The sequence below is a fragment of the Branchiostoma floridae genome, chromosome 5, assembly GCF_000003815.2.
Source record: "Branchiostoma floridae strain S238N-H82 chromosome 5, Bfl_VNyyK, whole genome shotgun sequence".
Taxonomy (NCBI): domain Eukaryota; kingdom Metazoa; phylum Chordata; class Leptocardii; order Amphioxiformes; family Branchiostomatidae; genus Branchiostoma; species Branchiostoma floridae.
This window is the reverse complement of record NC_049983.1, coordinates 17,972,847-17,988,508: the sequence shown is the minus strand read 5'-3', so window position 1 is coordinate 17,988,508 and position 15,662 is coordinate 17,972,847. Positions and strand designations below refer to the sequence as shown.

The 15,662-nt window shown below is 41.7% G+C and overlaps 2 protein-coding genes across 3 annotated transcripts in view; one reads left to right on the top strand and one right to left on the bottom strand.

The window, feature by feature from the left end:
• The first annotated feature begins 54 nt into the window (after positions 1-54).
• Positions 55-3,969, top strand: LOC118416638. Its single transcript, XM_035821802.1, has 3 exons — positions 55-379; positions 719-2,004; positions 2,310-3,969. Exons 1-3 carry the CDS (start codon positions 88-90, stop codon positions 3,630-3,632), a joined length of 2,901 nt encoding a protein of 966 aa, XP_035677695.1. The 5' UTR covers positions 55-87; the 3' UTR covers positions 3,633-3,969.
• Positions 3,970-4,156: 187 nt separating this feature from the next.
• Positions 4,157-15,662, bottom strand: part of LOC118416637 (nischarin-like) — a 17,715-nt gene continuing 6,209 nt past the window's right edge. For both annotated transcript variants that reach the window (XM_035821799.1, XM_035821801.1), the window contains exons 4-18: positions 14,666-14,714; positions 14,210-14,305; positions 13,653-13,720; positions 13,282-13,377; positions 12,819-12,914; positions 12,328-12,480; positions 12,029-12,097; positions 11,522-11,707; positions 11,062-11,190; positions 10,897-10,935; positions 10,638-10,712; positions 10,225-10,297; positions 8,819-8,934; positions 7,759-7,961; positions 4,157-7,355 (exon numbers count right to left, since the gene is read on the bottom strand). In XM_035821799.1, the coding sequence (XP_035677692.1) occupies positions 5,033-7,355; positions 7,759-7,961; positions 8,819-8,934; positions 10,225-10,297; positions 10,638-10,712; positions 10,897-10,935; positions 11,062-11,190; positions 11,522-11,707; positions 12,029-12,097; positions 12,328-12,480; positions 12,819-12,914; positions 13,282-13,377; positions 13,653-13,720; positions 14,210-14,305; positions 14,666-14,714 (3,771 nt within the window). In that variant the 3' untranslated portion in view covers positions 4,157-5,032. The remainder of the gene's footprint in view (positions 7,356-7,758; positions 7,962-8,818; positions 8,935-10,224; positions 10,298-10,637; positions 10,713-10,896; positions 10,936-11,061; positions 11,191-11,521; positions 11,708-12,028; positions 12,098-12,327; positions 12,481-12,818; positions 12,915-13,281; positions 13,378-13,652; positions 13,721-14,209; positions 14,306-14,665; positions 14,715-15,662) is intronic.

Here is a 15,662-nt window from a genome sequence, read left to right as displayed (position 1 = left end):
GTTTTCTTACAAAGTTAGCGTTATCTTTTTACTATGAAATACATTATTTTCATCACCCCTATCAACGTTGATTTAGTATGACCCAACATGGCTTCCAAAAATGACGCTTTCGTTGCTACGCTGTGTTGTTTTCTTGCGATTTCTCCATGTTTACTTGCGGCACAGAGTTCCTCGACACTTCAAGATACAAAAGCCTATTCCCAGACTGTAGGAGGCCCTAAAGATGACATTCTAGAGATAACACTAGAGGATGGTTCCGTTTCTTTTGAAACGAAGCTGGCGCGAACGCACCCGGAAGCAAATCGACCACCTGTTGCAGGTGCAGCTACGACCACAGGTGCACCTGCAAGACCGAGCCCTTTGTCAGGTGTCAAAGAGGGTGAGATGTTGTTGTGAGAACGTAACGCTATGAATGTACTTAACACACCATTGTGGTATACATTTACTTCAAAATGTTGCTTTGGATACTGGCCGTTTTATGATGTAATAAAAATTCTTGATATGTAAATTGTCGACACAGGCACTTTAACTGATGTATACACACAGTATCAAAAGACGTATCAAAATGCACTTGAACAGAACCTTAGATAACGGATCGAAATTAGCAAGTCCATTGAGAGCCCATTGTAACTGTTAATGTTATCATTCAGCTTCATCGAAGTAATAAAACATTAAGGTTTTGCTGTTGCTTTACTGTTCCTATCATATTTCCCCACAGATACAGCTGAAGAATCACCATCTTCCCCAAAGCTGTGGGATATAAAGGAGCTGACAGCCTCAGACTACGACTCACTGATAACAAACGCCTTCTCCCAGCCTGCCTGTATCTTATTCTCATCACAGAGAAGGGGAGCATCAGTCATCGAAAAAGTTTTCCTCCAAGTGTTGGCAACTTCTGAAGTGCAGGAAGAGCTTTCCTCTGTGTTCTCTGTTGGAAAGATATATGATCCCACACTGATGGACGTAGCAAGTATCATCAGCATTCCGCGAGCGCGGCCGTCGTTGTGCTGCTACCGGGGAGAAACTCCTGTCTGTTTCTATGGCGATCACTCTGCAGCAAGGTTGAAAGACTGGTTGTACATGCAGAAGAATGAAGCAGAAAATTTGAAGACCGACATTCATGCTATATCCGTGGACAGAGAGCTGCACACCAATGAGGTCACTGTGCTTGGCTTTGCGAGAACAGAAGACCAGTCCGTTCGGCTGTGCAAAATCTTTCAGCGTCTTGAAAAGCTTTTTCCAGTGAAAGTTAAGACCTTGATTGTCCCATGGGAATCACCTGATACGAGGAAGATTACTCAGCAGTTTTCTGTGAACACTTTTCCTGCTGTCTTACTTGTCAGTAAGGCCAATCCGCATCAGCCATTCAAGCATCTGATTGGACACGATTTAACCTTATCAACCATTGAGCTTCACATAGAGGCTACACTACAGAAGGTTGCAGTGCAGTTGACCTCAGAAAATTTTCAATCCAGAGTTCTCGAGCAAAGATATGCCGGACCAATCCTGGTGTGCTTCTACTCCCATAGAGAAAAAAGAAGCCTCGGTTATGTCCAGTCCTTCCTGTTTACAGCAGAAATGATAAGAAAACTGGGAGCTGCCTTTAGATTTGGACTTGTGGACCTTTCTGAACAAAGAGACATCTTGGCAAAGGGTTGGGTTGACTCAACACTTGTCCATCAAATCCCATTCATTGTCTTGTTTAGCAATGAAAAAACAGACCAGGACGGGAACACACTGACAAAGCAACGGTTGTTTTCGCATAGCTCACCAGAACCAGTCAACGTACTGATGTTTTTGGAGGAAGTTGCCATTCCATTGAAGGATCACAAAGGGATGCAGATTGTCACACACTTGGACACCCCTATGTGTGAAATGGGAGCTCCCTTTAGCCCAGGAGTGTTGAACAGTATGTGTGTCATGTGGCAAAACGAGACAGCTTCAACTGAAGTACTTGGCTTACAGATACACAATAAAAAATCTGTTGGTAAAAGAAAGAGAAAAGTATGTATGCAGTTACATCAAAAAACTTTGTCACTAAACTTTAGTTTGTAATACATGTATTCTGATTGGTAATGTTGTGGAATTCTTAATAAGGATAGATGTAGAAAATGTACCCACATGAAGATGTGATATCATAATCTTAACTTCCATGCATGGAATTTTCTTAGATATCGGGTAGACTTTATCCATCTGCTCATCATTCCATCAACTAATTAAAGGTTATAAAATGGAATGCATCTGTCTCTTGCACTTCCCAAGCAATGACAGATGAATTTGATCTCATGAATACTGTATTTTTTTACCAGGTCAAAGCAGTGAAGGAAACAGGAGGGATACCGGTTCTGACAGGCTCAAACTGGGACCAAGTCATCAGCACCACCCACGCCGCCCCTTCCTCTTATGGTCTGCCAGGAAGCACCAGCCTTGTACAAGTTGTTGCAGTGACATTCATCAAAGCCAACTGTGGCACTTGTGCTAAAAAGATGCCTGAACTTGAACTTGTTCACAAGGCAGTAGAAAGGATGACAGGTGTTTCCTTTTACATTTTCAACTGTTCCTCAGACCCTGGGAGGTGTGAACACCAAGGGATTAGAGGGTTCCCCACACTTACAGCATACAGAGTTGTTCAAAACAAGAGAGTCGAACATTGTACCCAAGACAGTACGTACAACAGTATCAGGCTTGACTACCATGATGTATTAGGAGCCATAAAAGTCTTAGAATGGCTGTCACAAGTAACGGAACCAGCAACACGCTATGTCTCAAAAACGAAGGAATCTGATTTTCAAGATGTCGCCCTATTTGCAGAGGTAGCTCCTGACATAGCTAAGGGTTATCCCTTCAAATGCTTAGAGTATTTGTGTGAGCAGCTCTATGGCCAGGTAGCTTGTTATGTCCTGTCCAAACAAGATGCAGTCGGTGAAGCAGCAATGTTACGTGTATCCTTGTACCGCAGTGATGGTTTGAAGGCACCAGTCTTTGTGGCAGGACAGCCTCTTGCGTTGGTTATGGAGAGTGAATCAGAGACGCAGCTACACCACTTCCACTCCCCTCACAAGTACAACCTCATGCCGGACACCCTGTGTGAAGATGACGCAGCGTTCTGTACCGACACCCTACTGAGTTTCATACGGGACCACTCGAGACTCCCTGTCATGCACATCACCCAGCAAGTGTTCCACACGCAGCAGAGACAGCTGCTCTTTAACACAGACATGCCCATACTCATCGCACTAGGCCACGCCAGTAACTTCACACAGGAGTCCCCCTTCTATAAGAACCTGTACTCCGCAGCCCTGAGCATGTACAAGTTCATGAGCTTTGCTACACTTGATGTGGACATGTATCCAATGTGGGCGGGACAGTTTGTGCCATTGGGGTACAGGAGAGAGATGCTGGAGACCACAGACACCGGCTCGTTGCACTTGAACCCTCCCACTCTGTACACCTACCCCCGACTGTGTATTGTAAGGTGGCATGACCACAGATTTGCGGCTTTTTATCCAGACTTAGAGGAGAAACGATGGCAGAGGCAGCACAGGAGCTTCACGAGCAGTGAGATTGTGAAGTTTGCTGAGGACTTTCTGGAGGACCCAGAGAAATTACTGACTAGAACAGAAATGTTCTAGGACGTTTCTCTGTGACAAAAATTGTGTAACTAAAGGGAAAAAAAATGGTCGACAATGGGAACTGCATTGTATGGACTTTGTACAATGTCATTCAATTTTAGGTATCCTACAATGATGGAACATTTTGAGCTGTATGTTCAGTAGGTACTTTGAACTGCAAAATGTCGTAGCTACAAGCATAGTTTTTGTTTCCATGTATATTTTTCTTTATATTTCCAGACCAGCTGTTATGGGCAGTTCAAACAAATCTCCAAAATAGGCCAAAATATTACCCAAAATTTGCCATGCAATAATGTTCATATTTAGTTTTGGTTTAATGCACATTCTTGGTTGTACTTTTTGATATATATTATGTACTACATTGCAAATACACCATAAATTGTTCGGTTGCATGGTTTGACACTTATATTCTGTAAATACGTGTAAGCACATAGAGCATAATTAATCTTGGGAATATTTTGGCAAACCTGGAACAACAGGTGACTTTTGCTGAAAACAAAAACAGACAATAGTGTACACATTGCTGACATATTTATTACAACATAGACTATCCAACAACCTTAAACTATGCAGTAATAAGTTTTACTATGCAATCCCAACACAAATGCATTGGTCTTTTAACCAACAAAGTAAACATGTATCTTACTGCAAAGGCATTGCACTTTGATGATTGAAATGTCAAATAAATTGATATGATACTGCACTATTTTTTCACTGAGGCACATTCAGAGTCATGTTTGTCTCCACATTCTATGATGAAACAAAGACTATTTTGGCTAATAGTATTTACATAACTATGGGTAAAATAAGTTAAAATACCTGTACACACTACATGTACATTTTGTATTAACAATAAAAAGTATCCTATAAAGACGCTGAATGTTGTAAATTTCTGTGCACTGTCCAATTGGCTTTCCTTCATTCTGTACAACTGTGTATTAAAAACCTCCCAGCGAAAATAACATTTTTTTTGGTGTTTTCATTAGAACTATAGAGCCTAGAATACATAAGGCAGCTTTTGTTGGGCACTCAGGAATTAAAATTCAGACTTCATACATATGTACAAGAGCTACAAAATGCACAGAACATTTTGCTGTTCAATTTTTCCATTGACAACATTGGGAAGAGAATTGGTTAACATTACAGTTTACAATCACAAAGATTTCATAACATCTCTCTCTGTTCGTGTTTTCTAATTTTTATCAAATCCACAGCATCTCAAGTTAGAGTAGTTTTCTACAAGTCATGATTTTTTTGGACATCCTTTCGATTGAAATAGATAAAATCAAACCCACCCCATTTTGCAAATACTGTTATTTTGAGTGTGATCTTGGTTGCAAAGCATCAATCCTTGTTTAGATTGTCAGTAGTGTTTACACTCACAGTGAAGTTCAGCAAGACTAAGTCTTGACCAATGGAAGGCCCTTGCCATGTACGTCGCCCCATTGCTTCATCAACATTGACACCACCCGTTCCCGATCCTTTCTACTCTGCATGATCAGTATCCAGCACATTTCATTCTCGTCTCCTGGCGTTCCAGGACTCCTGTCGTCAGACCGGAAGTACTCTTTTGCCACATCCACCACAAAGTCCCCCTCGTTGTGGAACACCAGTGTGAGATCCTGTGGGGACTCATCGCTTACCGCGACCCGTTTGAGGTTCTCGATGGTTTGGATGTCCAGAACCTCGTGATGGGGATGCTCGGGAGGGCTGATGACGAAGTCAGGGAGGGGATAGCTGACGTGGTCTTCCACACAAAGAGCAACATGCGAGTCTGTGATGACGACAGTACGTGGCTCCAACTTTCCCAGCGTGAAGACGTCGTCAGACCTCTGCATCTGGTAGGTTAACATGTACATCAGGATGGTCACTTTGGTGTAGTCCGGTTTTGGCGCAGGCATCTTCTCCACTAGAAGATAGGTCAGATCCGACACAAGCTCCTCGTTAGGGTAGATGAACTTCACACCGCTAGGATGGGTGTACTCGTCCAAACTGTTCCTGGCCTTCAGAAACTCCTTATAGATGTCAGTATCGGAGCCACTGGATGTGAAATCGGGGGTTGGCGTGGTGGTGGTTGTGGAGGAAAGACCCAGACTCAGCACACCCATCAGCTGCTCTATGAAGTTATGGGTCGAGTCAAAGTCGCGCGTGACGCAGGCAAACGTGTTCTCGCTTGAGTCACCCGTCAGGCGAAAGCTCTGGTCAAACAGCCCCACAGTCACCTGTTTCAGGTCGGCGATGTACTGTGTATGGATGCACCTCACGACTTTTCTCAAGGAAGGTGTCCCTGGCTCCACTATGCCACTAGAGTGAGGGGACGTTTTGTGGACCTGTTTGTCGCTGTGAAGTTTCCTCACCCCGGAGTAGTCTGAAGATGTTCTCCTGTGCGTACGGACGTGGGATGGCACACTGAGAGGTGCCTTCTTCGAGATGGAGTCATCGGACAAGAAGTAGACTGCTTTTGTACTTAGCATGATGCAGGATGTGATTTCCTGTTTGGGGTCCACATGAGGCACGACCACGCTCCACATCACATGCTTCAACTCCTCACTGTCTGCACTGATCTGGGCCACCTTGTCGTGAAAGTACCTGACCAATGACATACCCTTCAGACTTGCCAGCTGCTGCAGAGGCTCGCTCACACTCAGACTTTTGAAGTCGTTGCTTGCGGAGAGTCTGTCTAGGACATCTGGACTGGAGTAGAGGACCTCGATGCTCACAGGCTTGCGACTTTTGGGTGTTCTTATCTCCTTCACAGGAGACATATTTTTTCCTTCGGCTTCATTCCATGGCCTGTCAGTACCCACTTTCTGTTCTTTGTCACCAACTAGCTGCGACAAGCATGCCAAGAAACTGTCTTGCTGTTCTTTTGTTCTGAAGTTCAAGTCCAACCCCTGTGTGTTCTCCAGTTGTATCTTAGAGACACAGGTCTGAAATTGCTGCCCTGATTCCCTTCTCTCTGTCTTCCAACCCAGAATGCTGCTCAACTTGTAAGACTTGGACAATGTGTGTCTGATAACTGGCCAATAAGAGTGGTCCTCTCTGCAGATGTACAGATACTTCTTTGTGAGGATAGCAATACAAGGATCCTGATTGGGTCCTTGGATGACAACAAAGTTGTTGATCTCCACTGGTGACTTTCCCTCTCTGTTTTCTGTGATGCTCAAGATCTTTGTGAGTCGGTCCAAGCTTTCCTCACCTTGCTGTGCTACCATAGCCTTTTCCTTAGTTTCCTCCTCAAAGCTTTCTGATATCACTTTCACCATAGCCTGTGTTTTGTATGAGCTACCAGTGATCACAGTGACTCTTGTGTCTGTACCTTCTATTGTAACAGTCTGGCTGAACAGGCCTACCACCATTTGTTGCAACGTCGCCAAAGGCACACTGCAGAAGTGCTGCATCATGGGTACACCTGCAATGGCTGATGGGAATTCCAAAGCTTTTAGGACATGCACAGCTTTGCTTGTTGTCACAAAGCATGCTGGAAACTCTGAATAAGGACTGTCTTTGGAGAGGCAACCGGCAAAGAGAATGTGCTTCAAATGTTCGCTTTCATCTGATGAATTTTCAGTTTCTTCATGTTTCTGGTGGATGACCTGTTTCAGATAGTCAGCAAACCCAGCATTCTCCAGGGTTGCCAAATTAGGAGTTTCCTTTGGCTTCTCCTCTTCCACATTGACTTTTGGCAGGTCTGTCTTTTGCAGCAGTGGAAGAGAGGTTGGCCTACATAAGGAAAGAAGGACATAAACAAATCATTCTACAAAGCTAAATCATAGTAAATAGAGTTATAGGATTTATCTATTAATCATCATTTATAGCCTCGGATTAATACCTTGTCGTACAATGTAGTCATTTACAAAGATATAACTCATAGCTTTTCTTTTGTTTTGAGGCTACCAATCTTATCCTGCTGAATGATTGGTACCCTATAAGTATAAACCTACTGTAAAATTTGATCAGCTCACAACGGGAAGGACCCCATTCGTACTCTTTTCAATAATTGTCCTGGGTTTTTTTTGACATGCTTGAGGTGTGGCTTTCCTCAAACACTGGACCATCATTTAACATCCTATCCAAAACAAAGAAACTCAAGAGCAGCTTTGCAATGAGTGAAAAAGATCAGCACCTAGCGAGAGGTGAGATGTCAAGAGTTGACCTGACATCCTGGATGGGGTGCACGTGTGCTGGGTTACTGCCCTGAGATGGCGCAGGCGATCGTGCCCTGGCTGGTGACCTGTGACCTGAATGACGATGACGTGAGCGGCGCTTGGTGGACGGAGATGACACTGGGGACTGGCGAGGAGACCTTTGTGGACTGAGAAGCAATGGCTGCAGTAACAGAAGACAAGCAATGATGAGGCTGAGCAAAAGGTCGTAGTGAGAGATGTGGTAGTGAGAATAGTGGCATTTTTACAATGGGTGGATCAGTTTGTTTGTTTGTTTGAACCTTTGTTTATTCATGAAAGCTCAAATTGGCCTACATTCAAAAAATTCAACAACACAAAAAGGTAAAAGGAGAATAGCAAAGTACTCCCTGTACCTAGAAAAAATTAACTTGTCCTTGGTGCTGAACACTATCTACACACAGACACGCATTCCTGACCTTGGTGATGAACACCTTCTATACACAGGAAAACATTCCTGTCCTTGGTACTGAATACCATCCACAATACCTGTCCTTAGTGCTGAACAGCATCCCCACAGATACAAACATACCTGTCCTTGGTGCTGAACACCATCCACACATATGCAAACATACCTGGCCTTGGTGCTGAATACTGTCTCCATATAAGTAAGCACACATGTCCCTGGTGCTGAACAACATTGACATACAGGCAAACACAACTGTTCTTGGTACTTGACACCAACAACACACAAACATTCCTGTTCTTCGTGCCAAACACCATCCACACACAGGCAAACAAACCTGTTCCTAATGTTGAACATTATCCACACACAGATGTTTACACCTGTCCTTGGTGCTTAACACCATAATCATTCACACAGATGCAAACATTCCTGTCCCCATTGCTGAACACCATCCATAAACAGGGAAAACAAACCTGTTCCTAATGGTAAACATTATCCACACACAGGTGACCACATCTGTCCTTGGTGCTGAACACCACGTTCACACATGAATACACAAACACGCCTATTAATACATTATGAAAATGATAACTTACCTGTGGATCCTCTTGCCTGACGTTGAATGCTGTCAACCAATTCTCTCCCCCCTGTTGTCGGAGTGCCTCAACTTCAAACCGTAAGTACTCTTCACTGGTGGACAACACATCTACTCCTGCAGAGGGAACTCGGCAGTTTAACCCTATTTCTTAACTATCTCCAGGCTGTGGAGGTCTCTTGGCACCTTACTTTGTCAGTTATCAAGGAAAAAGTTAACAGGAAGATCTTGGAGCTTCTACAGAGAAGAGCAACACACAAGTAAAACTATGATTCTAAAATAGGCATTTCAACAATCTGAAAATTTGTTGTCATGATTTTATTTCTTGAAAAGGGCACTAAAAATCACTTTTTTGGAATGAAACAGATGAAGAAGAATGACCACAGACAGAAGAATTTTCAGATTTGATAATCTTGTTTAAAAGTAATTTTACTATACAATATGTCATGTAGCAATATGCAAATAGCAAAATACTACAGATTAATAATTGCAGCAATTATCTAAATATGATAAAGTTCATTTTAGTTTACAGAAAAGGAGGCATCACAGCATATACATATAGCACAACAAAAAGATTTGCTAAAATCACAAGTAATGGTTCAGGATACACAAAAGTTAGCCTTATCAGAAAGACAGGGTCTGTACACAAAGAGAAAAAATTACAACAATAGGTTGTATGCAGACAATATGTCTAGGATCAGTAGCTTTTGATTCATTTGCTGATTTAGTAGCTACCAAATGCACTTGCTGTGTGTGCGCAGATGTTAGTCATAGGCTAGGTAAGAAAATTATCAGTCAGCCATGTTAAAAGTTTCCTCACACAGACAGCTGAAGTTAGAAAGAAAGAAAGACAAATGAATTAATTCTTTAGGGAGACATTTACACATGGAAATCTGTTTCTGGATTGCACCACTCTGCATACAAACCCTGTGACAGCACTGCAGCTAAAGGCACCCCACAGTAGGCCTGTTCATAGTCTAACTGAACACGCATAGTGAGATGCATTATAGTGTGTCAAAGGTTAAGGCCTCTAACTTGTAAACAGTTCTTAACGGGGCCTACTTTATACATGTCCAGACATGTTTTTTTATATCAATAAAGAGATTCTTTTTTACACAACCGTTGTTTTATTTCCTCCCACATTTCAGAATTGCCCTGAAGGTGACAGACAGTCACTGAAATACTGGTGGAAATAAAAGAATGGTTGTGTAAAAGAGCCTTTATATTCAGTGACTTACCAACCTGATGAAACTATTCACGGTTGCTTTGTTTATGTCTCAGGGACCTTCACCTTTGACACAATACCCACAATGCATCCCTTTGAGCATGCCCAGTTGGGCCCATGAACAGGCTTATAGCACAGACACAGGAAAGCAACAGGAAAGTCCACATACATTTATGTAGTACCTTGGCTGACGGAGGAAGCATTGGAGCTTGTGTCTGCCGAGTCAGCGTCCACTATGGACGCAGCATGCAGCTTCTGTGGGGAGAGAGAGGAGCAGAGGAAGAAGTTGGGCAGTTCCTCATCTGCAAGGCCACATACACCAGCACAGCACCACCGCAAACCGCAGGTTAGTTTAGCCACAACAGCCTTCTCCACATCACAGAAAATTAACAAAAAAGATTCCAAAAGAAAAATACAGATGAAATATACACAAAAATAAATTACAGATAGATAGTCAAAAAATATAGAAAGAAAAAATTAAAAAGATGGAGCATTCACAGAGATTTTTTTGTGCTTTATGCTTTGCTCAACATTTCGACACATCTGCTGGACACTGGACCTCAGCAGATGATCTACTGAACAACTGTTGTAATACCTTGTGGTGCCTCTTGGAATCCCTCTCTTTGGCTAGTTTTGCCTTCTGTATAGCCTGTAGAACTGCAACTGTGTCCTTGGGGAAAAGATAAAGAAGAATAAAGGATTTAAGGGAAGTGGTTTTTCACTTTTTGGTTAATTGGGACAAATTTAGTTTAGAAATACAGTATAGACACAAATGCAGGTTGTGAATTGTGGCTGACACACTTGCTTATTGGCTAAACTGCTCATTGTGGTGCCATGTGAGGAAATTTGCATACCTGTTCCTTCTGACTTGTGGTAACACCATCCAAACATACCTGGGTGAACAAAAAATTACATCTATTTCTTGCACATATCAAAATACTGATTTACATCAGTCAACATCCATAAAAACTTATCCATATCCAATAAAATGTCAGTATCAGAAGTAAAGCAAGTTTCACCTCTTTTGATCTGTCGTAAAATGTGGCCAGGACTTTGGTACGGTAGTCAGTAACCATGGTAACGGGGTTACCATTCAGGAGAACAGACTCGATGCAGGGCAGGGTACCAATGTGCTTCATGTCGGACACCTGGGAAGAGACATAGAAAGTTAGTATACTTCACTAAATTAAGAAGATCTTATTGAGGTCCAATGTATATACATTTACATGTGGTGTGACACTGAAATTTTGATAGACAAAGATTGTCAATTTGTATACGTAAAACTTTCTGCAATACGTAAAGACGAGATTTATTTACTTCCGCAGTACTTGTATTTCATGGTAGGAGGGGAGATGAGTTTTATTCCATCTTTTAAACTTGCAATCAAAACAATTCTGTAGAATAGTAGTAATAAAGAGAGATCACTGCAAAAACAATACCACTGCCAAAGCTTCATGATTATTTGTAGACTTTTGTCACCTGATAGATGGTGTTATGCCCCACATCTAGTGTGACAAGTGAGTACAACTTAGACAGCCCCTCTAACGTCTCCAGCTTGTTCCCTGCCAGGTTGAGAGTCTTGACGTTGCCTATCTTAGTGTGGAGGGCATCTACTGTGGTCAGGTTGTTATGGGACAGGTCCAGGTGGGTCAAACACGAGAGGTGCTGCAAAAGTAAGTAGGAAAAAAACCCTGAGGCATTGCCAAAAAAACTGTTTTTATCTACCTTTGGAAGCATACTTCAAATTCTTTCACTGAAATATGAAAGTTTGACACCAATTTAAGCAATCAAGTGAATCAAGATGACAGGAGAATGAGTGAAATATATACAAGGAAGGCTAAGAGATTCATGAAAAGATTCAATCTCTTTTCCTCATAATTGTTCATCCTGAGACAGAGTGCTTGCTGGTGTGTTATACTAGTATCAAAGTATCAACAATACGGAAACAGGTAGACAAATGTACTTTGGTACTTCTGTATGACTGACCTGTAAGTGGTCCAACGTGGAGATGGCATTGTGGCTCAGACTAAGAAACTCCACCTTAGGGATCAGTTTCTGTAAGAACAGTTCAGTTAGAGAAAGTTCAGGATAGATAAAATCAGTTTTCATATACATTGTACATTGTATACAATGGCAGTGAAACATGAATCCCGAATGCATTTGCTATATCTGGTTGTGACCAAAGTAGCATTATTTAGATCCGTGATTATAAAGCCATGTGTCCCAAGGGCTAAAAGAAAAGGGATGGGCACTGCTCTATCATGGACTTGAACATCTAAACTGACCAGTGATTCATCGATGTGCTGTATCTGGTTGTGGCTGAAGTCTGCTGTAGTGATGACACCCCAGACAGGCACCACGGTGGACAGCAGGTAGTCCTGGGTCTCCTCTTCTGTCTTCCACTGGCTGATGGACGATGCTGCTGGGATCAGGACATCCTGAAATACAACATCATAGATTAACCTTTCTCCTGCTGAGGAAGTCTTTCTGGGGAATTATGTATAATAAAGTAACAATCTTAGGTAGGTGAAGGGAAGGGTAGAAAAACTTAGAACTCTTCATAAAAATTGAAATTGAGCTGCTCCACTATAACAATTTGAGATTCTAAAGAAAATTTTACTTTCTTTCATACCTCCTTTTTGGAATAATTTTGTTGTGTGAGTTATACAATGTCTCCAAACTCAGCACCAGAGTATAAACTAGCATCAAATTTACAGACCATTCAGTACTGAAGTTGTGAATGGTTGTTTCCAACTAAAATATAGAAAATGTTTACCTTGATTGCTGATGTAGACTGATGCACCCCTAACGTTGCTAAAGTCTTCTTCAGAGAGTCTAGGCCTGTCACAAGCTTGGCATTGCACTGAGTGATCTGAGGAAAAGACATCATTATCAACATATAGAATACTATAATTCTGGAAATAGTAGATGAAATTCAGAAATTCACCATGTTTAGATTTAACCCTTAAAGTGCTAATGCTACATCAAACTTCATGTTGTCGTGGTAGGATTCACCAGTGAGAAAAGAGCCCCAAACAGTCATAGTTTCTTGGGCTTATTCTGGGTCAAACACTTTTTAGTAACTTTCCTGCTATGCGAGTTCTAGTTTTCTTTCAATTTTACAAGTACTGTTAGTGCATTTCAGAAAGGTTGCTCCTGATGAATTGTTGAAGGTGCCTGAAACCAACCAACCAACCAACAAACAAACAAGCAAACAAAAAAACTAAACAACAACTCACCTGCACCTGCTGCAGACATTTAAACATGGCCATGTCAAATGACAGACTGCTCACACTGATATTGCTGCTGCCCAGGTTGCCTTCAGCACCAGTTACCTAGGTAACAACAACAACAGCAACAACAAAAATAGGATTTAATGCTACACATTAGGTACAAACAGCTACCACCTTTCAGACTAATGTAATACAGATAAATTTTCATATGTTTGACATGCTGCTCTAACAAAAGCAAAACTACATGTCTAATGTTTCAAGCAACATGATATTGTAAGTGAATTGTACCTAAAATGCACCTTGGGTAACACTAAATATTAGCCATGTAAAAGTACTATCAAATGATTATAGAGGAAAGCACTGTTGACTTTTCTTACCTGGAGGTATTTCAACTTGTAGACAAAGTCTAAGACATGGCTCAGATCACTCCGGGCATCTTCCGAGTCTAGTGGTGAAAATATCAAGAACACATTTAAACTCTTGTTAGCTTGTGTAGTCCAGTGAAATCAAGTCCTGACTGTGTCGCTCATCCAAATTGCACAACACCACAAAGGGTTGCAGTCCTTAAGACGGGACGGGAGGCCTTGGTCCAATATTAACTTTGCTGGTTGAAATGAGCTAGGGAACTTCTTGGGTACAATAAACCTGCAAAAACTGTACACAGTGTCTGTCTTCTCTGTTGCGACCATTGGAAAAAGAGCTCTTCAGTGAGCTAAATTCGATCCATGTTACTTTCATTTTCACCTGGCATTGCGAATGAAATTTTTAAGGCCAATGTCCATGTCTGTCAAGGCTGATGGGCACTATATAAACTTCTATTATGATATATACACTGGAAATAAATTGAACCATATTTTTTGCTGAAGTGACTTGCTGATCATGAAGATCTAAGTGCTGGTGGCAGGAAAGTGTGGGATATCAGAGGCATACTTACGACAAGGGGATATGGGCATCTGCAGCCTGGTGGAGATGGCGTGCAGCTGCATGGGGGTCATGTGGAACACCTCTCCTGCTGACAGGATCATGTCACCTGTAGGGGCACCAAGCAGAAAGGTTAAATCAAATTGTTATTATACCGGGTAAGATCATAGGCTTACAGTATGGCCTTGCATCACACCTCCGTTTTCAGGGTGAAAATAGTTTCAGGCCTCAAAATACTTAGCCAGGGTATCATCCTACTTAATACTACCTATATTCTTCCATCACCAGCATGTACGTAGGATGACACTTATGATACTAAATACTGGATGCTGCCCAAACTTGAAACTGCACCCCTAATTTTAGGTCTGATGCACCAATGCTCCTAAACCCCCAAATTATCATTTTTTTTAACAAATTATATATGATTATAGAGAATAGACTGTTTACATGTACATGTATCACCACTTACCTTTAGTGAAGAGCTCCTCAGCCAAAGCGTGGGTCACCCCAAAAATTTCCTGCGGAAAGGAAAAGTTGTTAGAGGTACACCAGAGCCTTCATTATCAATGGTATATATATATAATGTAGGTTTGCATACTCTTTTCTGTAAGGCTTAGGCCAATAATCCATTGGGAAAGCCATCTTATCAACATAATTCGTAGTAAGGCGACCAAATTTTGCGCAATTGCCTTCTTTGATTTTAACATAATACACACAGTGTGTTCTGAATTTAGTGTCAAGCATTGCCAGGACACCCAGTGCAGACCCTCTATAATAGAGCCATATGTGCTGTAACATGGGAGCCCTATATATTTTTACATACCGGTAGCTTACATTGTAGATGTCTATACCTATGTTTTACCAAAAAATCAAGGCATGGATTTGAGCTATATGGTCTTTAATTTTATGATAATAGCCATATTGTACTAAAAATAGACACATGACGTACTAAATATATACTTCCTGAAGAGAAAGTCTTTTGGCTCTTACACAACCAGAAAATATGCAGTGATTCATTTTGACACATCAGTGATTTTTCAAGGAACAGCTCCCATGGCCAGAGCGGGGATTGTTGAGTTCTAAGAAAAATGTTAGTAAGACAGGAAGGGGCTAGGTACTCGAACTGCGACTGTCCCAATTGGACAGGGGGAGAAACCCTTGTGTAACTTAAATATTTTGGTGCAGCTCTTCAAAATGCTATGCTGTGGGAATAAAGACTCGAGGTTTGAACTAAAGGTAAATAAATGAGCTTTGAAGTGATTGTTTTTCCTGGCTTCACTGTCTTTTAATTGGAGAGTTACTTTACCAACCTCACCCCTGTATCTAGGTGAATGGGTCCTTCTGCATTCCTATCATACACGTACACTTAGTGCTGAGTCAGGTGCAAAAGTTGAACAGTAGGCAAAAGTTGGCAAGCAATTAGCAACTGCGCATTGTGGAGAATAAACGTTACGCGGAGGTAGAAA

Excerpts from the sequence above, each read along its gene's own strand:
- LOC118416638 (XM_035821802.1), top strand. The coding sequence starts at position 88 with ATGGCTTCCAAAAATGACGCTTTCGTTGCTACGCTGTGTTGTTTTCTT. Across the intron at positions 380-718 it reads TTTGTCAGGTGTCAAAGAGG|ATACAGCTGAAGAATCACCA; the intron begins GTGAGATGTTGT and ends ATTTCCCCACAG. Across the intron at positions 2,005-2,309 it reads TTGGTAAAAGAAAGAGAAAA|GTCAAAGCAGTGAAGGAAAC; the intron begins GTATGTATGCAG and ends TTTTTTTACCAG.